This window comes from Catharus ustulatus, chromosome 14 (assembly GCF_009819885.2).
Source record: "Catharus ustulatus isolate bCatUst1 chromosome 14, bCatUst1.pri.v2, whole genome shotgun sequence".
In the NCBI taxonomy this organism is placed as follows: Eukaryota; Metazoa; Chordata; class Aves; order Passeriformes; family Turdidae; genus Catharus; species Catharus ustulatus.
The window spans coordinates 20,254,724-20,271,753 of NC_046234.1; the positions used below are offsets into that span (position 1 = coordinate 20,254,724).

Genomic DNA, 17,030 nt, shown 5'->3' on the forward strand with positions numbered 1-17,030 from the left:
AGCTGGGTTCAGTTCGTGCCTTTGTGGGACGAGTTTTTCCAGCAGAGGCACTCTCTCACCTGCAAAGCACAGGTGTCCCCCCAATCCTCCTGAAAGGATGATCAGGGAAAGACAAAGGCTCCTCTTTGGATAGATCCCGACAGCAGAGCTTTTAATGAAGTCTGTTTGATACAAACATCAAACTGCACAGGGGCTGGCGGGATGGGCACTGTCAGAGGCACACGCTGGGCTCTGCTTTGGCATGCCTGGGTTTTGTGAGAGGCTTGAAACCAAACCAACTCTGAGCACACCACTTCTCTCCTCTGTTCCTTCCTTTCTTGTGTTTCTCTGCCCCTTTCCCCCCTTCCTTCCCTGTCTGAGGATGGATGCCTCCTCTTTTATCTTTGCCCTGGATTTGAAGCCTCTCTGAGAAATGTGGTTTTAATTTTTAAACCATTTTTTGGGGGGTGGGGAGAGTAAATCTCTCCCACCCTGAGGCCTCAGGTGTGGTGAGCTGTGCAGAAGTGGCACTGCAGGCTGTGGTTTATTTGCTTTTGTTGTTTTTGCTGTTATTACATGCTCAGGCTTCAGAGACTTTGTTAGGTTATATTACTGTGTTCCCTTAGTGAGCATTTTGTTTTTCCTAAATATTTGTACTTTATGGCCTTCATGGCCGTGTGACAAGCTGTGTGGAATCAGCATTGTTTGGGATAAATACCTTTTATTTAATCAGTTTGCTATTAGTGCTAGCTAGCTAATTATTTATTCTTCAAGTGTATCCCATTTTTCTTCCTGACTTATTAGATTCTGTCTGAAGAATCTCCTTCACTATAACTGTACATTATGTAATTCTGCTTTTTTTCAAGGTGTAGATTTTAATTCCAGTTTGAAATTTTCATTTGATCTCTCTCTCCCCGGGAAGAAAACTTCAAGAAAAACTCCAAGTTCTCGCAAGGTAAGAATTATTCATGAACTCTGAGTTAGCTTTATATACTGGAAAACTGAAACTGCTCTAAAGATGGAATGTATTTTGAATTTAGAGATGCTTTCTTTATTTTCTTTTTCCTTTTGAAAAAAATCAAGCAGACCCAAACCCTCTTATATCCATGTGGTTTAGTTGGATTAGTCCAACCCCTGAGCCCTCTCTTGGATTGATTTTCCAATTTCTGGGTGCTGTTTCCTGAGTGTTATTCCCTGAGCTTATTCCTTACATAACAGAGGTGTGTGTTAGGAGCTCTCCCCATCCACAGACATTCCCCCTGTGGGAACTCTTCTCTGGCCTCCACTGTCAATTATGCTACCAGGATTTTCAGATTTGACGTGGCAGAGTAATTTCTGGGAATATTTGGCTGCCTATTGCATGCTGCAGCCCTCCCTGCAGCTTTCCCTGCAGCTTTCCCTGCAGCTTTCCCTGCAGCTTTCCCTGCAGCTTTCCCTGCAGCTTTCCCTGCAGCTTTCCCTGCAGCTTTCCCTGCAGCTTTCCCTGCAGCTTTCCCTGCAGCTTTCCCTGCAGCTTTCCCTGCAGCTTTCCCTGCAGCTTTCCCTGCAGCTTTCCCTGCAGCTTTCCCTGCAGCTTTCCCTGCAGCTTTCCCTGCAGCTTTCCCTGCAGCTTTCCCTGCAACTCTTCCCATTCCTCCTCCAGATCGAGGTCATGCACGACTACCAGGAGAAGAGGAATTCCTTGCAGTATTTTATTTCAGACAGTGATGACAGCTTGGATATTCTGAAAGGGTAAGCACTCAGCCATTTTTATCACCCAGATGATCTTTATTTCTGGCCAGTCCTTGCCCCCATCCCTGTGTTCCTCCAGCCTGACCCAGGGGTCATCTCATGTGCTTTTACCTTCTGGTTATTAAAATGTTTTGGGCTCCTTGAACTCACTGATCACCCGTGGGGCCTTTTCTAGACATGAAAATAATGCTGTTCTATCTTTTGTTTCCATTTTAGCCATGTCATAAACGAGCTCATAGAAACAGAGAGGGTGTATGTGGAGGAGCTCTTCACAGTTCTGACGGTGAGTGACTTCTCCAGGCTCCTTCTCCAGGTGCTCCTTGCTGTTCCCTGGGGACTTGGACCGAAGGACACCCCTCACTCTGTCAAACTCAGCAAAGATGTGGCAGGGCAGGATGGCACCATACTGTCAGATCCCAATCAGGCCATAAATGCTCAAGTTTGCTCCTTGGTTTTCTTTGTTGGAGGCATCTGTGGGAACAGCTGGTGTCAGGATGAGCTTTTCATCTCCAGTGAAGGAGAATCCTTCTGTTTGTACACAAAGCACTGGTAATTAGCCTTAGCAGTGCCTGTAAAATGTACAAAAAGCTGTTTCTTTTTACAGTTCCCTAATTTCCTTTACCTTTAGGAGACAAAAGGAAGCAGCTTGTGTTTTATCCTTGGGAGGATTCAGTCTCAACACTGCAGTTCATGACTGTATGGAGCACATTACTTCAGAAAGCAGATAATGCTGTCTCATACTGTCATTTTAGACATCACTGCTTTACTCCAAAACAATTCTTGCTGATGGCCAAACCAAGCTGGCTGTTAAATATCTCCCCCCTCACATTCTCTCACCCAGGAGCAAGCAGGGTATGAATCTGTTGGGCTGCAGGTAGTTACAGGTAATTTCCCTGCACTGATTGGGTTTTTTGTTGAGCCACACTCTCTGTGATGAAGCAGTTGGCAGGTACACAGATTTATTGCTGTGCACATCAGGTCTAGATAGAGAAAAATGGACAGATAAACTTCAGGTTTCTGAAATCAGTATTCCTTTAAAGAGGGAAGCCTGCTTGCTGGCCTTAAATAAAAATGACTAATTTTCCAGATACTTATCATCTATTGCATCCTTAATCAACTACAAAATGCCTGCTTAGTATCAGGAATATTGATTCAGCCACAGTGAGTGTGAGAGATTAGCTTGGAAAGCCAGAGGAGACGTGCTGTACATGTTGAACACGTTTTTGCTGCTCCTGTTGGAAGTTCTCAGTTGGGTGCAGTCCTTGGTGAGCAGCAGGGCCAGCCTGAGCTGTGGCTCAGGGCATTTCTGGGGCCTCTTTGGTGATGGTGCTGAGCCCTGCCTGTGCCTTCTCCCTGCTCTGCACTGGGGATTTGCTGTGTCTGGTGCAGTGATGGGCTGTTCCTACAGGGAGCTTTGCATTATTTCCTAATTCCACCCAACAATTTGAATTTTGGTGCTGTCCCTCCCAGCTCCTCCCCAGTTTGGGAGCCCAGGATTTCAAGGGGCAGGTGGAGCCACAGAGCCCAGAATTCCTGAAGCATTGAGCAGAGCAAGACCCCAGTGCTCAGCACAGGGACAGAGAGCCCTGGTTTGGGATTTGATCTCTGGGCTGCAGCTCACCTCCTGCAGTGGGTCTGGTGTGTGGAGCTGCCCCTGCACATACTCACTGCCCTGCTGGGTACCCTGCTGATCCCCACAAGCATCCCTGGGATCAGGCTGACCTGCCTCTGGAGAATTGGGAATCTCTGCAGTGCTGCCAGCCCCACACCATCCCCTTCTGGACCACCCCATGTGCCCAGGGACTGAAACAGGGATTTGGAGACCAAAAAAATGGAACAAAAGGGATATTGCACTGAGAAACAGAGGTCCTACTGAAAGTGTGTTCATGTCCCCTTTCCATCTGCTTGGGGGAGGTGGCAGCTGGGTGATGAGCCCTTTTTTTTCATCTGGCAGGGCTACAGAGCTGAGATGGACAATCCTGCCATGCTGATCCTGCTACCCCCCGTGCTGAGGAACAGGAAGGATGTTCTCTTTGGAAACATGCCCGAGATCTATGACTTCCACCACAAGTATGCTGCTGCTCTGCTCCCCTGGTACCAGCCTGGTCCCTGGTCGTGCTGGGGCACCAAACCTCACCTTGCTCACTGCTGTGCTGTTGTCCTTCCTCCCTTCTCTTGCAGAATTTTCCTGCACAGTTTGGAGAACTGCCTGGGAGCCCCCGAGAGAGTGGGATGTTGTTTCCTAGACAGGGTGGGTGAATCATTTTAATCTATAAAGCACATTGGAAGGCCAATGTTTCTGTGGTTTGTGCTGGCTGAGTGAGAGGCTCCTGCCCTGAGGACCAACAGTGCCATGTGTGGCCAGCAGGGATGGGGCAGAGCAGCTGTCCTGACCCCTCCTGTGACCCCAGCTGTGCTTTACTCACCCCAAATCTGTCACTTCTAGACCTGAGAGCTGGCAGCAGAGACAAAAGCACCACCCAGCCTGGTGCTGGCTCCTTTGCTGCCCAGATGAGGCAGGATTGGTCCCTGGGGTGACCTGCCTCTTGGCTTGCCTTGCAGAGGGAGGATTTCCAGATGTATGAGAAGTACTGCCAGAACAAACCACGCTCTGAGTCCCTGTGGAGGCAGTGCTCCGAGAGCTCCTTCTTCCAGGTGAGCTTTTCCCTCTTCCAGGTGAGCTTCTCCTTGCTTCAGGTGAGCTGCTCCTTCTTCCAGGTAAGCTGTTCTTCCTTCCAGGTGAGCTTCTCCTATCCAGGTGAGCTGCTGCTCCCACCCAGGCAGCCCCACCATGGGACACTTCTCATCCCAAACCCCTCCTCAGCAGCCCACAGCTCTGCATTTTGTTTGGTGTTGTGTGATAAAACTAAAACCTAAACACTGAATGCTCCCAGAAAGGACATTGGAGTTTCCTGTTCCCAGGAGTACAAGGCTTTCCATGTTGTTATAATATTCCTGTGGTTGTGGTACCATCCAACACTTTGACATGAAACCTTTGAAATCATCAAGCCCACGGCTGTGCTGTTGGAATAACTAATAGAGATGGTGCAAAACTCGCTGAGGCTGAGCTCTGTGTTCCAGGAATGCCAAAGAAAACTGGAGCACAAACTGGGGCTGGATTCCTACCTGCTCAAGCCAGTGCAGCGCCTGACCAAGTACCAGCTGCTTCTGAAGGTATTTCATGTTCTGCTCTCAAAGGGCACCACCAGATGGATTAGGTTTTTTTTATTTTTCAATTAAAGCTTACCTGTAAATCAGCACCAAGCCTTGGATGACATATTGCTTATCTTGGCCTCTCCTGAAGTGGCTTTCAGTGAAGATGAATGTTCACACACTTGAAAAAGGAACAAGTGCTTTAAAAGGCCATTTTTTAAGGAAAGACTCTTTGAATCTATTCAGAGATGTAAAATGACAGAAGCACTTGTAAGAAAACAGAGCCAGAGATGATCATGAGAACCTGATGGATGAAATCTATTGTTGCATCTCTTCTTCTCCTCAGGTGTTGATAGCACCTGTAACCTTGCATTTATTCTTGTGCCCCCTCTGAGGCAGGGCAGTGCAGTTATTCTCACTTTGAATAACTCTGGGTAGTAGCTCCTGAGCCACCTTCTGGCCTCTTGCATGGAAATACATACAGCTGTGGGTGGGCACAGGAGATTGGAAATGAAACTAATTTTATCTCATTGGTAAAATTCTGTCTTCCATTTCCTGACTCGAAGGCTCTGGATTTTATAAATTCTGTTCCTTGTGCCTGCCAGTCTGAAGACAGTCATCTGCTGCAGGCTCATTTGAGGGCATTGGCAGCTGATGAAAAACCTGAGCCTTGTGTGCCAGATCTGACCAAGCAGCAAAACACAACTCAAAGGAATCAGAAGAATGTGCTGCTGCTCTCTGCTGCTCTCCTGAAGGAAACACATTAAAATAGGCCAGCCCTTACTGAGCTGTTCCACACTCATACTGACTGTGCTTTAGAGGGAGCCTTTCTCCAGTGACATGAAAAAAGAAACTCAGTGTAGGTCACTTCTGGGCATTGGAAACTGCGGGCAAGGTGGAAAAATCTGCTTTGTTCAAGTGCAAACGCCTGCTCTCTTATTTCTATTTCCAGGAGCTGCTAAAGTACAGCACGAGCTGTGATGGAGTTCAGGAACTCCAAGAAGCTCTGGTTGCAATGTTGGACTTGCTGAAGTCAGTCAATGACTCCATGCATCAGATTTCAATCACAGGATATGATGTGAGTGGGTGAGAGCAGCGAGAGCCCGGGGTGGGATCTGGGGTGGATGGTGTGACCACAGTGAGCCCAGGGTGGGATCTGGGGTGGATGGTGTGACCACAGTGAGCCCAGAGTGGGATCTGGGGTGGATGGTGTGACCACAGTGAGCCCAGGGTGGGATCTGGGGTGGGATCTGGGGTGGATGGTGTGACCACAGTGAGCCCAGGGTGGGATCTGGGGTGGGATCTGGGGTGGATGGTGTGACCACAGTGAGCCCAGAGCAGCCCAGGGTGGGATCTGGGGTGGATGGTGTGACCACAGTGAGCCCAGGGTGGGATCTGGGGTGGATGGTGTGTCCACAGTGAGCCCAGGGTGGGATCTGGGGTGGATGGTGTGACCACAGTGAGCCCAGGGTGGGCACTGGGGTGGATGGTGTGACCACAGTGAGCCCAGGGTGGGATCTGGGGTGGATGGTGTGACCACAGTGAGCTCAGAGCAGCCCAGGGTGGGATCTGGGGTGGATGGTGTGACCACAGTGAGCCCGGGTGGGATCTGGGGTGGATGGTGTGACCACAGTGAGCCCAGGGTGGGATCTGGGGTGGATGGTGTGACCACAGTGAGCCCAGGGTGGGATCTGGGGTGGATGGTGTGACCACAGTGAGCCCAGGGTGGGATCTGGGGTGGATGGTGTGACCACAGTGAGCCCAGGGTGGGATCTGGGGTGGATGGTGTGACCACAGTGAGCCCAGGGTGGGATCTGGGGTGGATGGTGTGACCACAGTGAGCCCAGAGCAGCCCGGGGTGGGATCTGGGCTGTCACCTCCCAGGTGACAATGTTCCCTCTGGTTTCAGGGGTTGGGATCATCCAGAGCTGCACACTTGCCACCTTGTGGTTTCCCGGAGCATTTTCCCCTCTGTGTTCTCAAGGCTGACCCAATGACTGGGCTGGTTTTGCAGCGTTTCCCATTTAACAAACTCTCTGATTTTGAACCTTTCCCGTTGGGGTGGTTGTCTTTCCTAGGGTTTCAGGGAAGCTCCTGATCCCAGACCTGGAGAGTTCCATCTTCTGATACCTCAGTTCAGGCTCAAATCTCACTTCCCTGTCCCATTAAAGCAGCCAGAGCCCTTGGCATGCTCTTCCCCAGGAGCTGGATGGTTTTCTGTTCTTTTTAGCTCTTCCAGTTTCTGTCTCCCTGGCCCAGCTGCAGCCCTGCAGGAGCCCTGTGCCCCCCCTGGCATCAGCTCCTCACTGCCACAGCATCCTCTGATCCTTCCAGGAGCATCTGTTCTTAGAGATGTGCCTTGGAGCAGAGCTGGCCCTGTGTCCCATCACTGTTTGCAGACTCCTCTCACGTTCTAACTGACGTCTTTTCTTTCTCTTTTCTTTGTCCTGCTCCCCCCAGGGTGACCTGAGCGAGCTGGGGAAGGTGTTGATGCAGGGATCTTTCAGTGTTTGGACAGGACACCGAAAAGGGCCCACAAAAATGAAGGACCTGGCCAGGTTCAAGCCCATGCAGAGGCACCTGTTCCTGTATGAGAAAGCCTTGGTCTTCTGCAAGAAGAGAGAGGAGCACGGGGATGGATATGACAAAACCTCATCCTACAGCTTTAAGCACTTTCTGAAAGTAAGGAGTTTTGGTTTTTAGTTGGGAAAGTCAGGGTGTTTTACACAGCAGTGTGTGTGCAGAGCAGCAGTTCTGCAGGGCCAGAGGGATTTCTCTGGCTTGGTTCAGGGATGTGCCATGTCCATGGAAAGCTCTTGGATGAACTCTGAGGACCCCAGAGCTGGACTCAGGGCTGTGGCTGCAGGGACATGGAGCTGTGCCAGTGCCAGGGGTGCAGATGTGCTCTGTGTGCCAGGAGGGGTGAGGCCATGGAAGAGTTTTCTGTGTTTTCCCCAGCCCAGCTGGGAGAGCAGGGGGCTCCTCCTGCCTGGCTGCTCCTGAGCCCTGTTTTCCACCCCACAGGAGGTGCAGGGTAAAATCTTCTTCCTCCCCATTCCTCTCTCCTTTGGCAACTAAAAGGACAATTACCAGATGACACAGGTAGCCCATGGCAAAATATGAGGGATGTAAACAACTGTCCCAGCCCTATAAGTGCCAGCTGTTATCAATAAAATTCCCAGAGTGCTGCTCTGAAAGAGCCCTTCTGGCATTCTCTGTGTGATCAGCAGTTCTAGACCTGCATTTTTTATCAGTGCTCTGCCTTGCTTTTCTTGAAAAATGAAAACCCATGGGGGTAGATATTAGATTGGAAAAATCTGAGACCTTGGAGGCAGAGCAGCTCCCTGCAGCTCCCTGCTCTCAGTGGGGCCTGGGGAGGGATTTGCCATAAGCACACAGAAAACAAGGTGACAGCACAGAGGTCTGCTCAGCTCTGGTGCTCATTACAGATAATGGAATAAAAGCAAGTCTCAGGCCATATGTTTGGTACCCAGTGTTTTCCCCAAACAGCATCATTTTCTTCCTGGAGAGCTTGTTTCCCCTGCAGGCTTGTTTTACCATACATGCTCTTGGAAGGGCTGAGGATTGGCAGGGGAAATGCAACTCGGAGGAGAAAATCCTGCAGGAGTCCAGGCAGGGGCCACAGTTTTCCTTTGCCTCATTTTCCAGCTGTTTGTGTTGAGAAGCCAGGATTACATCTGCACACGTGTTCTGAGCATTGCTGTACTGAGGGCAAAATCCTGTTTTGGAGCTGGACACTGATTGGAAATCACAGACACTGATATTGGAAAAGACCTCCAGGATCGTGGAGTCCAGCTGTTGAACCAGCACTGCCAAATCCACACCAAACCATCTTCCTCAGCCTCAGGAAATCGTTTTTCTTTGCAGAAATGTTTTTGGGGGTTCAGGATTGAAATGAGCTGTGTAACAGATCATCCATAAAGCACAAAAAGAAGCCCTGAGGATGATGTTCATCCTGTGAGGGGTGAGCAGGGGTGAATCCTGCCCAGTAACTGCAGGATGCAGGTTTCTGCTCTGCCAGGTAAATCATCCCAGAGCTTTGCACTAGCCCAGCTTGCTCTGCACTGCAGAGATCCAACAGCTGACAGTAAATCCTGGCCAGGGGGAGGAAATGGAATTTTAAAATCCACTAACCTGAATGAACAGACCTTAAATCTGTCTCCTCCTGGCACTTGTTCTTTGCATCATCACAGTAAATCATCTAAAATTTCTAATGTCTTGGTGCCTGGGCAGTTTTGTAGGAGCCTCTGTAAATTGCCAAGGTAAACAAGATGCAGGAAACTGGGGATTGCAGTGGGGGTGAGGTGCCCTTCCAACAGCTTTCATCCATTTAAAATGTTTATAAAACCAAAATACAGCCTCATCCAGCTTTCTGGAGGGGACTCAGGGTGTGCCAGGGGTTCAGCTGGGATGTGAGGAGTGGGTGGCACTGGCACAGCTGCCAGGGCAGGGTCCCATCCCTGCAGGGATCCAAAGCCATGTGGAGGTGGCACTTGGGGACAGGGTCAGGGGTGGCCCTGGCAGTGCTGGGGAGTGGCTGGACTCGATGTCTCAGGGGTCTTTTCCAGCCTGAATGTTTGTGATGTCAAGAGCTTGGTTCCTGCTCCCTGGGCTGTTTGTGTCACTGGAAAGGGGAGCAGCTGGAACAGGACATTTGTCCATGGCCCCTATTCTGCAAATCACCAGCTGTCTCAGGCCAAGAGCTCTGGGCACACACACATTACCAAGGAGGAGCTGCAGTGTTGAACAGATGTTATTTCTGAGGTTCTGTTTGTGTTTGGAGTGGGTTTGTCTAATCCAGTCTGCGTGAATAATTTCTGACAGATGATACCTTTATTATTACATCTGCTCCTAAACATGCAGGTGGGATTCTTGAGCTGCTTTTGGGCTCCCTTTGATCATGAATAATTGCCAGCAAGCCCTGCTGTGAGGCAGGGTGGTTTGTGTGGTCTCAGCTATTGCAGCACTTTTCAGCCAGCTCAGGAGGGAGCTCAGAGTCTCCTGCTGAAGTTTCTTGTCTCTGTTCATGGTTTCAGTTTGGTTCAGGTGGTCACTCTGTGCAGATCCTGAGGGAGTTTGGTGTTTCCATCCAGGCTCTCCCAGTGTCAGTGGTGATGGGTAAAGCAGCACTCAGCTTCCAGCCTGCCCTCAGACTATGCCCCAAAACCAACCCTCCCTTAGGGGAGAAGGGTTTGTTCTTCTCAGGCTGCTGTCAGGGATGGTCAGGGGCCAAAAACTCCCAAAGGAGCTTCTCAAATGGGTTTGAAAGGTCACTGTCAGGGAAACCAAGAATTCAGTGAGTGAATAGAGAATAACATGGCAGAAATAATGCACGTGGATAAATAACATGTATTTATAAATCTTCATATGCCAAATGTGGGAAATTCTGTGCTGAGGAGGCAGCTCCCATTAGTTCCTCTGATTCCCAAATGAAAAGTTCCCAGTGATTTGTTTTGGAAAGCTTATCCAAAATGCAGCTGATGGAAAGTCGGGAGGGATCAGCCAGATAATGACTTTCAGTTGCTACTTAAATTAAAATTGATGAAACGTGTTAAATTCAGTGAAAACAGGTTTAACTTGCTGGATTCCTAGGGCAGAGGGAGCTGTGTGTTATGTTTAATTCTTTGTTTGGATTTGCAGATGAATGCAGTTGGAATAACTGAGAATGTGAAAGGAGATCATCGGAAATTCGAGATCTGGTACAGTGGGAGAGAAGAGGTGTATGTGGTGCAGGTTTGTACGTGCTGCAGGTTTGTAGCTCCTCAGTTCTGGGCATTTGCACCTCCTCAGAGCAGGGAGAAGAAAATTCCTCACTGGTGTTTATGGTTGTGGGGATAGCTCTACAATTTCCTGTGCCTTGCCTGGATGTAATGGGAATCATCAATTTTAAAAGATCAAGACTGTTTAAAATTTAGTAGTAGCTTTGGGGAGAAAAAGGGGGATTTCAGATAATTACAGCATAGAAAAGTGAGATTTTATTCCTACATTATAATGGATGGCTCCTAATTCAAAATTCAGACAATTTTCTCTTCTTCCAGGCCCAAACAGTAGATCTGAAGATGGCATGGTTGAATGAAATAAGAAAAATTTTGTTCAAGCAGCAAGAGCTTATAAAAGGTACATTTGATCATTTTCTCTCTGCCTTTCCTCTGCAACAGAAGCTTTCCTATTGTCACATTGCTGATCTTAAGTCCACTCATTCTCACTGGAAAATTGATTTTAGAAGCCTGGTAGCGAAATGCTGGAGTGAGGCCTTACATTGCAGGGAAATAACATAACTTGGAGCAGTAAAAACTGGGTGCTCATGTGAAAATCAATCACAGAAGTACATTTTTTGGGTCGCCATTACCTTGGGGATTATTTCACATTTGCTATCACAGGTTTAATTCAACAAGATACATAACAGGAGCCTAATTTTAAGCACATTGTGCTCCTCAGTAGCATGCTCAGTGTTGGGTTTGTGCTAACATGCCACTTTAATCAGAATGAAGTCTGTGCTTTGCAAGAGTCTCTTTTTCTAGACTCTGTTTTGCCAGACCTAGGTGTGTTTTTCTCTGAGCAGAAATCAATAGGGTTGTACAGAAGGTCTAATTTTCAAAGTGCTGCTTCCAGTGTGACAGTTGCAGGTTAAGCACTGAATGTTGAGCTGTGTTTGCCCTCCCAGCAGTGGAGAAACCCCAGCCTGGCTCGTGCTCGGAGCAGCCCCCGCCCTCCTCCCAGCTGGGGGACAGGTGAGTGCAAGCACGGGGGGACAGGTGAGAGCAAACACGGGGGGACAGGTGAGAGCAAACACAGGGGGACAGGTGGGAGCAAACACGGGGGGACAGGTGAGTGCAAGCACAGGGGGACAGGAGAGTGCAAGCACAGGGGGACAGGTGAGTGCAAGCACAGGGGGACAGGTGAGTGCAAGCACAGGGGGACAGGTGAGTGCAAGCACAGGGGGACAGGTGAGTGCAAGCACAGGGGGACAGGTGAGTGCAAGCACGGGGGGACAGGTGAGTGCAAACACGGGGGGACAGGTGAGTGCAAACACGGGGGGACAGGTGAGTGCCAGCCTGGGGCTCGGGGTGTCCTGCTTTGGGGTGTGCCCTCCTTTGGGGTGTCCTCCCTTTGAGGTGCCCTGCTTTGAGGTGCCTCCCATGGTCACCCAGAGCCTGCTGCCTCTGTGCTGGCCCCGTTCCTGTCCCTGGGGAGGGGACAGGAGGGGACAGCAGGGCTGTGCTGCTGCTCAGGCTCTGGTGGCACTGGCTGGGGACAGGGTCTGTGGCAGGGCAAAGGCAGGGCTCTGACTCAGGGCAGAGACACTGCAGCACCTCCCAAAAAGATCCAGAGCCAGGCACTGTCCTCAATCTTTACCAAAACACAGTCAGAGGTACCAGTGTTGTTGTGCTGGTGTTACACTACAGCAGTGCCAGTGTTGTTACCCTGTTTGACAAAACCTGGTGGAGTTTCCATTCCTGCAGTGCAGCTGGGACTGATGCTGCTGTTGTGGCACCGATGCTGCTGTTGTGGCACCGGTGCTGCTGTTGTGGGACCGATGCTGTTGTTGTGGCACTGATGCTGTTGTTCTGGCACTGATGCAGTTCTGGCACTGATGCTGTTGTGGCACTGGTGCTGTTCTGGCAGTGATGCTGTTCTGGCAGTGATGCTGTTGTGGCACTGATGCTGCTGTTGTGGCACTGATGCTGCTGTTGTGGCACTGATGCTGTTGTGGCACTGATGCTGTTGTGGCACTGATGCTGTTGTGGCACTGATGCTGTTGTGGCACTGATGCTGTTGTGGCACTGATGCTGTTGTGGCACTGATGCTGTTGTGGCACTGATGCTGTTGTGGCACTGATGCTGTTGTGGCACTGATGCTGTTGTGGCACTGATGCTGTTGTGGCACTGATGCTGTTGTGGCACTGATGCTGTTGTGGCACTGATGCTGTTGTGGCACTGATGCTGTTGCTCTGCCGTGCAGGAAGCAGCAGAGAGCCTCCATCAGCTCGGAGGAGAACGACTCGGAGCGCACCAGCCCGGTGATGCCGGACAGCGGGCTCGTGTCCCCCCAGAGCAAACCCCACAGAGGTGAGGCCCCTTCCCCTCCCTCTGGCCCTGCTGGGCTCCCCAGGCTGAGCCCCACGCTGTCTTGCAGGCTGGCCAGGAATGTCCCAGTCGCTGGAGATCTGCGAGGGGCTGGAGGAGTGGTCGGGGCAGCAGTACCTGTCCACCTGCTCGGACACTGAGGAGGAGGACGGGAACCAGCTGGTAGGTGGGGATGGAACCCTGAGCCCCCTGCCTTGCCTTCCCTGCTGCATGGTGCTGCATCCTGTCCTTGTCTCAGAGTTTCACTCTGGGCAATGAGAAGATGTCTCAGCCGCAGTTTGGTGAAATAATTTTAGTTAAGGGGCTCTGTCACATTCGCTGCAGCAGGCAGAAATCACAGCTGCATGATACAAAATGCAGCTAAATAAGTTCTCCTCTCTGCCACAGTCTCCAGGAAAATACAAAGCCCTTGCAGACTGCAAGAGGAGAGGATCAGAGGACCTGCTGGTGAAAAACGGGGATGAAATCCAGCTCTTGCATGAAGATGGTGAGGGACAGTGGTAGGTATTCTGGGATTATCTCTGAGAGCCTGCAGGGCAGTGCCTGGGAATGTCCCTGGCCTGGTGATGCACTCATTGCACTCCTGACTGAGCTTTGGACCATTCCAGAAGCTGGAGAATTTATTCTCCTGCCAGCCCTAGATGCCATCTGCACTGGGGAAATGAGTCAGGACTTCCCTCCCGTGGGTCTCTGTGTGAGCTGGGTTTTACCAGCACCTTCCCTGCTCTTGCCATGCTCTGACCACTTCAGATGGGAATTCAGATGATTCCCTTTGCCCATCCCAGCTCAGCTCCAGGCTCTGTTCCTCTGGGCTCACTGACAGCCACAGTGAGCATCACCTGGGGACGCCCTGGGCTGTTGGACTCTGGTGTCCTGCTCTGAGCTGGGCACAGCTGCCTGAGCTCTCTGCCTCTTCCCCTTGAGCTGTGCCCAGCTCTCCTCAGCCAGCCCAGGGTGCTAAAGCCCTGTTTGGTGTGGGAAGGGTGATGTGGGCAGGAGCCTGGGCAGAGCTGTGCAGGCACCAGCCTGGACATGCACAGATGTCAATGCTCTGTGCAGGATTCCTGGCTGCCAGCTCCAGCCCTTGCACTTCAAGGGAAATCAGAATAGGATAAAACAGAATATTTCAATTGCAAGGGATCTGCAAGGCTCATCTAGTCCCACTGCATTTTGGAAAATTCAGTCTGTTGTTAGCAAAACCAGATGCAAAGCATCTCAGGTTTGCTGCAAGTTCAACCACTCCTGGGGGCTTCAGCCAGTGCCAGCCAAAGATTTCTCACACCAAGCTTTTTTGTTAGCACAAATTTCACTGCATGAGTGAGAAAGAGGGTTGTCACTTATGACTGCTGTCACTTATGACTGTGGGTATTTCCAGCTGCCTAAATCTTGCCTTGAGTGAGAAAAATACTTGCCCCTGGCTCCTTCAGTAGCCAGTTTTCCTCAGCTGGCATCTCTGAAGGTCTCAGGCAGGATTGCTTGAGAGGGAGTCCTGTTCTTCTGCATTGTCTAGAGAGGTGCAGGCCTTTTAATTAGGGTCCTAAATTTAGGTGAGAAGAACACTTGAAATGCATGGCCAGCTGCTGTTGAAGTGGTTTGAACAAAAGGTTGCTGGCAGCCCAGCTGGGTAGGGTGTGCCCTCTCCAGAGCCCTGCTGGCTTGGCTGGCTTCTGTTCCTAACGCTGTTGTCATCCCAAGGTTGGTGAAAAACCTGAACAGAAGAAAAGAAGGCTGGGTTCCTGTGCACAGCCTGCAGATTGTAGTCGGTGACTGCAGATTTCGGAATGCCAAAGTTGCAGGTATTTGATAGCTCACCTAGCAGAAATGTTGCAATAGTTCTCAAATCAGGTCTTTTAAGCCATTGGCATTACACTTGATGTACTAAATCTGGCTGCATATGCCTCTGCTGGAAAAATAGAAAAGCAAGCAGCTATTCCAAAAAGCCTGCAAAAGTAGCAAATTAAGCTTTTTCTGTTTGTTTATTTAACACATTGAGACGTTTCTGAGACTTTAGGCACTAGTAAATTAAAACCAAGCATTTGAAAACATAGATTTCATTGCAAGAGCACTGGGTAGAAGACCGGGGAGAAGAGATGGAGTCTGACCAGGGATTCCCAGGACTTTTCCTCCCTGCTGTAGCTCAAAGCCCGTGTGAACAGCAGGTACCTAAAAATCTGCTCCTGCTGCAAAAGTCATCGTGGCCTGACCCAGCTCTGTAAGGCAATACTTCCTCCCTGCTGCCTCACTCCTGCCCTCACTGCTGCCTCACTGCTGGTTAATCCATCCTTAGGTCCAGTTTACCATAAACAGGTTACCAGGATTCAGCCAAAGTCTCCAAGCCCATAGTTCTCATTTTCTAGCTGTACATAGAAACAGGGAAGCGTAAGAGATGACACAAGAAAATGCCTTAAGAGCAGCCTGCTGCCCTTGCCATGTCTGCAGTGTCCCTGCTCCGTGTGTTCCTCATCACCATGCTGTGCTCTGCCAGTGGGAGACCAGGGTTGGCCATGGAACAGCTCAGGAAGCCCACACAGACTTAGTCCATTAAAAAAATAAAATACTAGTTATGGCTGCATGAAGCAAATTTTGCCAGGAGATTTCTCTTTAAACACTTTTTTCTGTCAGAATCTATTATTTTGATGAATGTGAAGAAAGCCACCTGAAAGGCATAAAATTCCAGTCAGCTCTTGATGGTTTTTTGGTGCATTTCAGTGAAATCCTTCCTATAGAGGAAGGTATTTTTATCCTCTTTGTTGCAGGGCAGTCAGATCTCACAGGTTGAAGGTTTGCTGATTTTCTGTAAGGGCTGGTTTTTGCTAACCAGTGTTCAGAGTTTACTGGCACCCTCTTTCCAAGGTGCAGTTCTGGCTCCCTTGATCTTCTCTCCATGTAGAGCTTCCCCACCTCACCAGCTCCTCCAGAAGGGTTTTCCAGCTGGGAATGCATCTCAGGAAAAGGTGCTGGGGAACTTTGAACCCTGGTTTGCACTGTCAGTGATCATATCCCCAAAAACCTGGAGACCTGCAGCTCCAGACTGGTTTATAAAGTGGCTGAGTACAAACTGAGGGGAATTGCAGGGGGTGAAACCACAGGAAATGTGAGTCCCACAGCACTGCCCAGGTGCTGCAGAGCATCCCCAGGGTCTGGGAGCACTGAGGCTCTGCTTTCCCTGCCAGGGTAGCTGCTCTCTTTGGCTGTTCTCTTTCTTTAGCTGTTCTCTTTTTTTGGCTGTTCCCTTTGGCTGTTCCCTTTCTTTGGTTGTTGTTTTTAGCTGTTCTCTTTCTTTGGCTGTTCTCTTTGGCTGTTCTCTTTGGCTGTTCTCTTTGGCTGTTCTCTTTGGCTGTTCTCTTTGGCTGTTCTCTTTGGCTGTTCTCTTTGGCTGTTCTCTTTGGCTGTTCTCTTTCTTTGGCTGTTCTCTTTCTTTGGCTGTTCTCTTTCTTTGGCTGTTCTCTTTCTTTGGCTGTTCTCTTTCTTTGGCTGTTCTCTTTGGCTGTTCTCTTTGGCTGTTCTCTTTGGCTGTTCTCTTTGGCTGTTCTCTTTGGCTGTTCTCTTTGGCTGTTCTCTTTGGCTGTTCTCTTTCTTTGTTTGTTCTCTTTGGCTGTTCTCTTTCTTTGTTTGTTCTCTTTGGCTGTTCTCTTTAGCTGTTCTCTTTCTTTGGCTGTTCCCTTTAGCTGTTCTCTTTCTTTGCCTGTTCTCTTTGGCTGTTCTCTTTCTTTGCCTGTTCTCTTTGGCTGTTCTCTTTCTTTGGCTGTTCCCTTTAGCTGTTCCCTTTCTTTGGCTGTTCTCTTTGGCTGTTCTCTTTGGCTGTTCTCTTTGGCTGTTCTCTTTCTTTGGCTGTTCCCTTTGGCTGTTCCCTTTGGCTGTTCTCTTTTTTTGGCTGTTCTCTTTGGCTGTTCTCTTTGGCTGTTCTCTTTCTTTGGCTGTTCTCTTTGGCTGTTCTCTTTCTTTGGCTGTTCTCTTTAGCTGTTCTCTTTCTTTGGCTGTTCTCTTTGGCTGTTCTCTTTCTTTGGCTGTTCCCTTTGGCTGTTCCCTTTGGCTGTTCCCTTTGGCTGTTCCCTTTGG

General features: G+C 49.7%; 1 protein-coding gene across 6 annotated transcripts in view; it reads left to right on the top strand.

Annotated features, from left to right (window-relative positions):
• Positions 1-17,030, top strand: part of MCF2 (MCF.2 cell line derived transforming sequence) — a 58,344-nt gene that overhangs the window by 36,199 nt on the left and 5,115 nt on the right. For 2 of the 6 annotated variants that reach the window (XM_033072193.2, XM_033072199.2), the window contains 17 exons: positions 846-934; positions 1,622-1,710; positions 1,927-1,993; positions 3,665-3,780; positions 3,892-3,961; positions 4,273-4,365; positions 4,792-4,884; positions 5,816-5,941; positions 7,324-7,545; positions 10,525-10,617; positions 10,923-11,001; positions 11,549-11,615; positions 12,847-12,953; positions 13,021-13,133; positions 13,359-13,471; positions 14,667-14,767; positions 15,020-15,958. In XM_033072193.2, the coding sequence (XP_032928084.1) occupies positions 846-934; positions 1,622-1,710; positions 1,927-1,993; positions 3,665-3,780; positions 3,892-3,961; positions 4,273-4,365; positions 4,792-4,884; positions 5,816-5,941; positions 7,324-7,545; positions 10,525-10,617; positions 10,923-11,001; positions 11,549-11,615; positions 12,847-12,953; positions 13,021-13,133; positions 13,359-13,471; positions 14,667-14,767; positions 15,020-15,072 (1,691 nt within the window). In that variant the 3' untranslated portion in view covers positions 15,073-15,958. Of the gene's footprint in view, positions 1-845; positions 935-1,621; positions 1,711-1,926; positions 1,994-3,664; positions 3,781-3,891; positions 3,962-4,272; positions 4,366-4,791; positions 4,885-5,815; positions 5,942-7,323; positions 7,546-10,524; positions 10,618-10,922; positions 11,002-11,548; positions 11,616-12,846; positions 12,954-13,020; positions 13,134-13,358; positions 13,472-14,666; positions 14,768-15,019; positions 15,959-17,030 lie in introns of those variants that run through there. The other 4 variants (XM_033072194.2, XM_033072196.2, XM_033072197.1 and 1 more) reach the window with 4 other exon arrangements.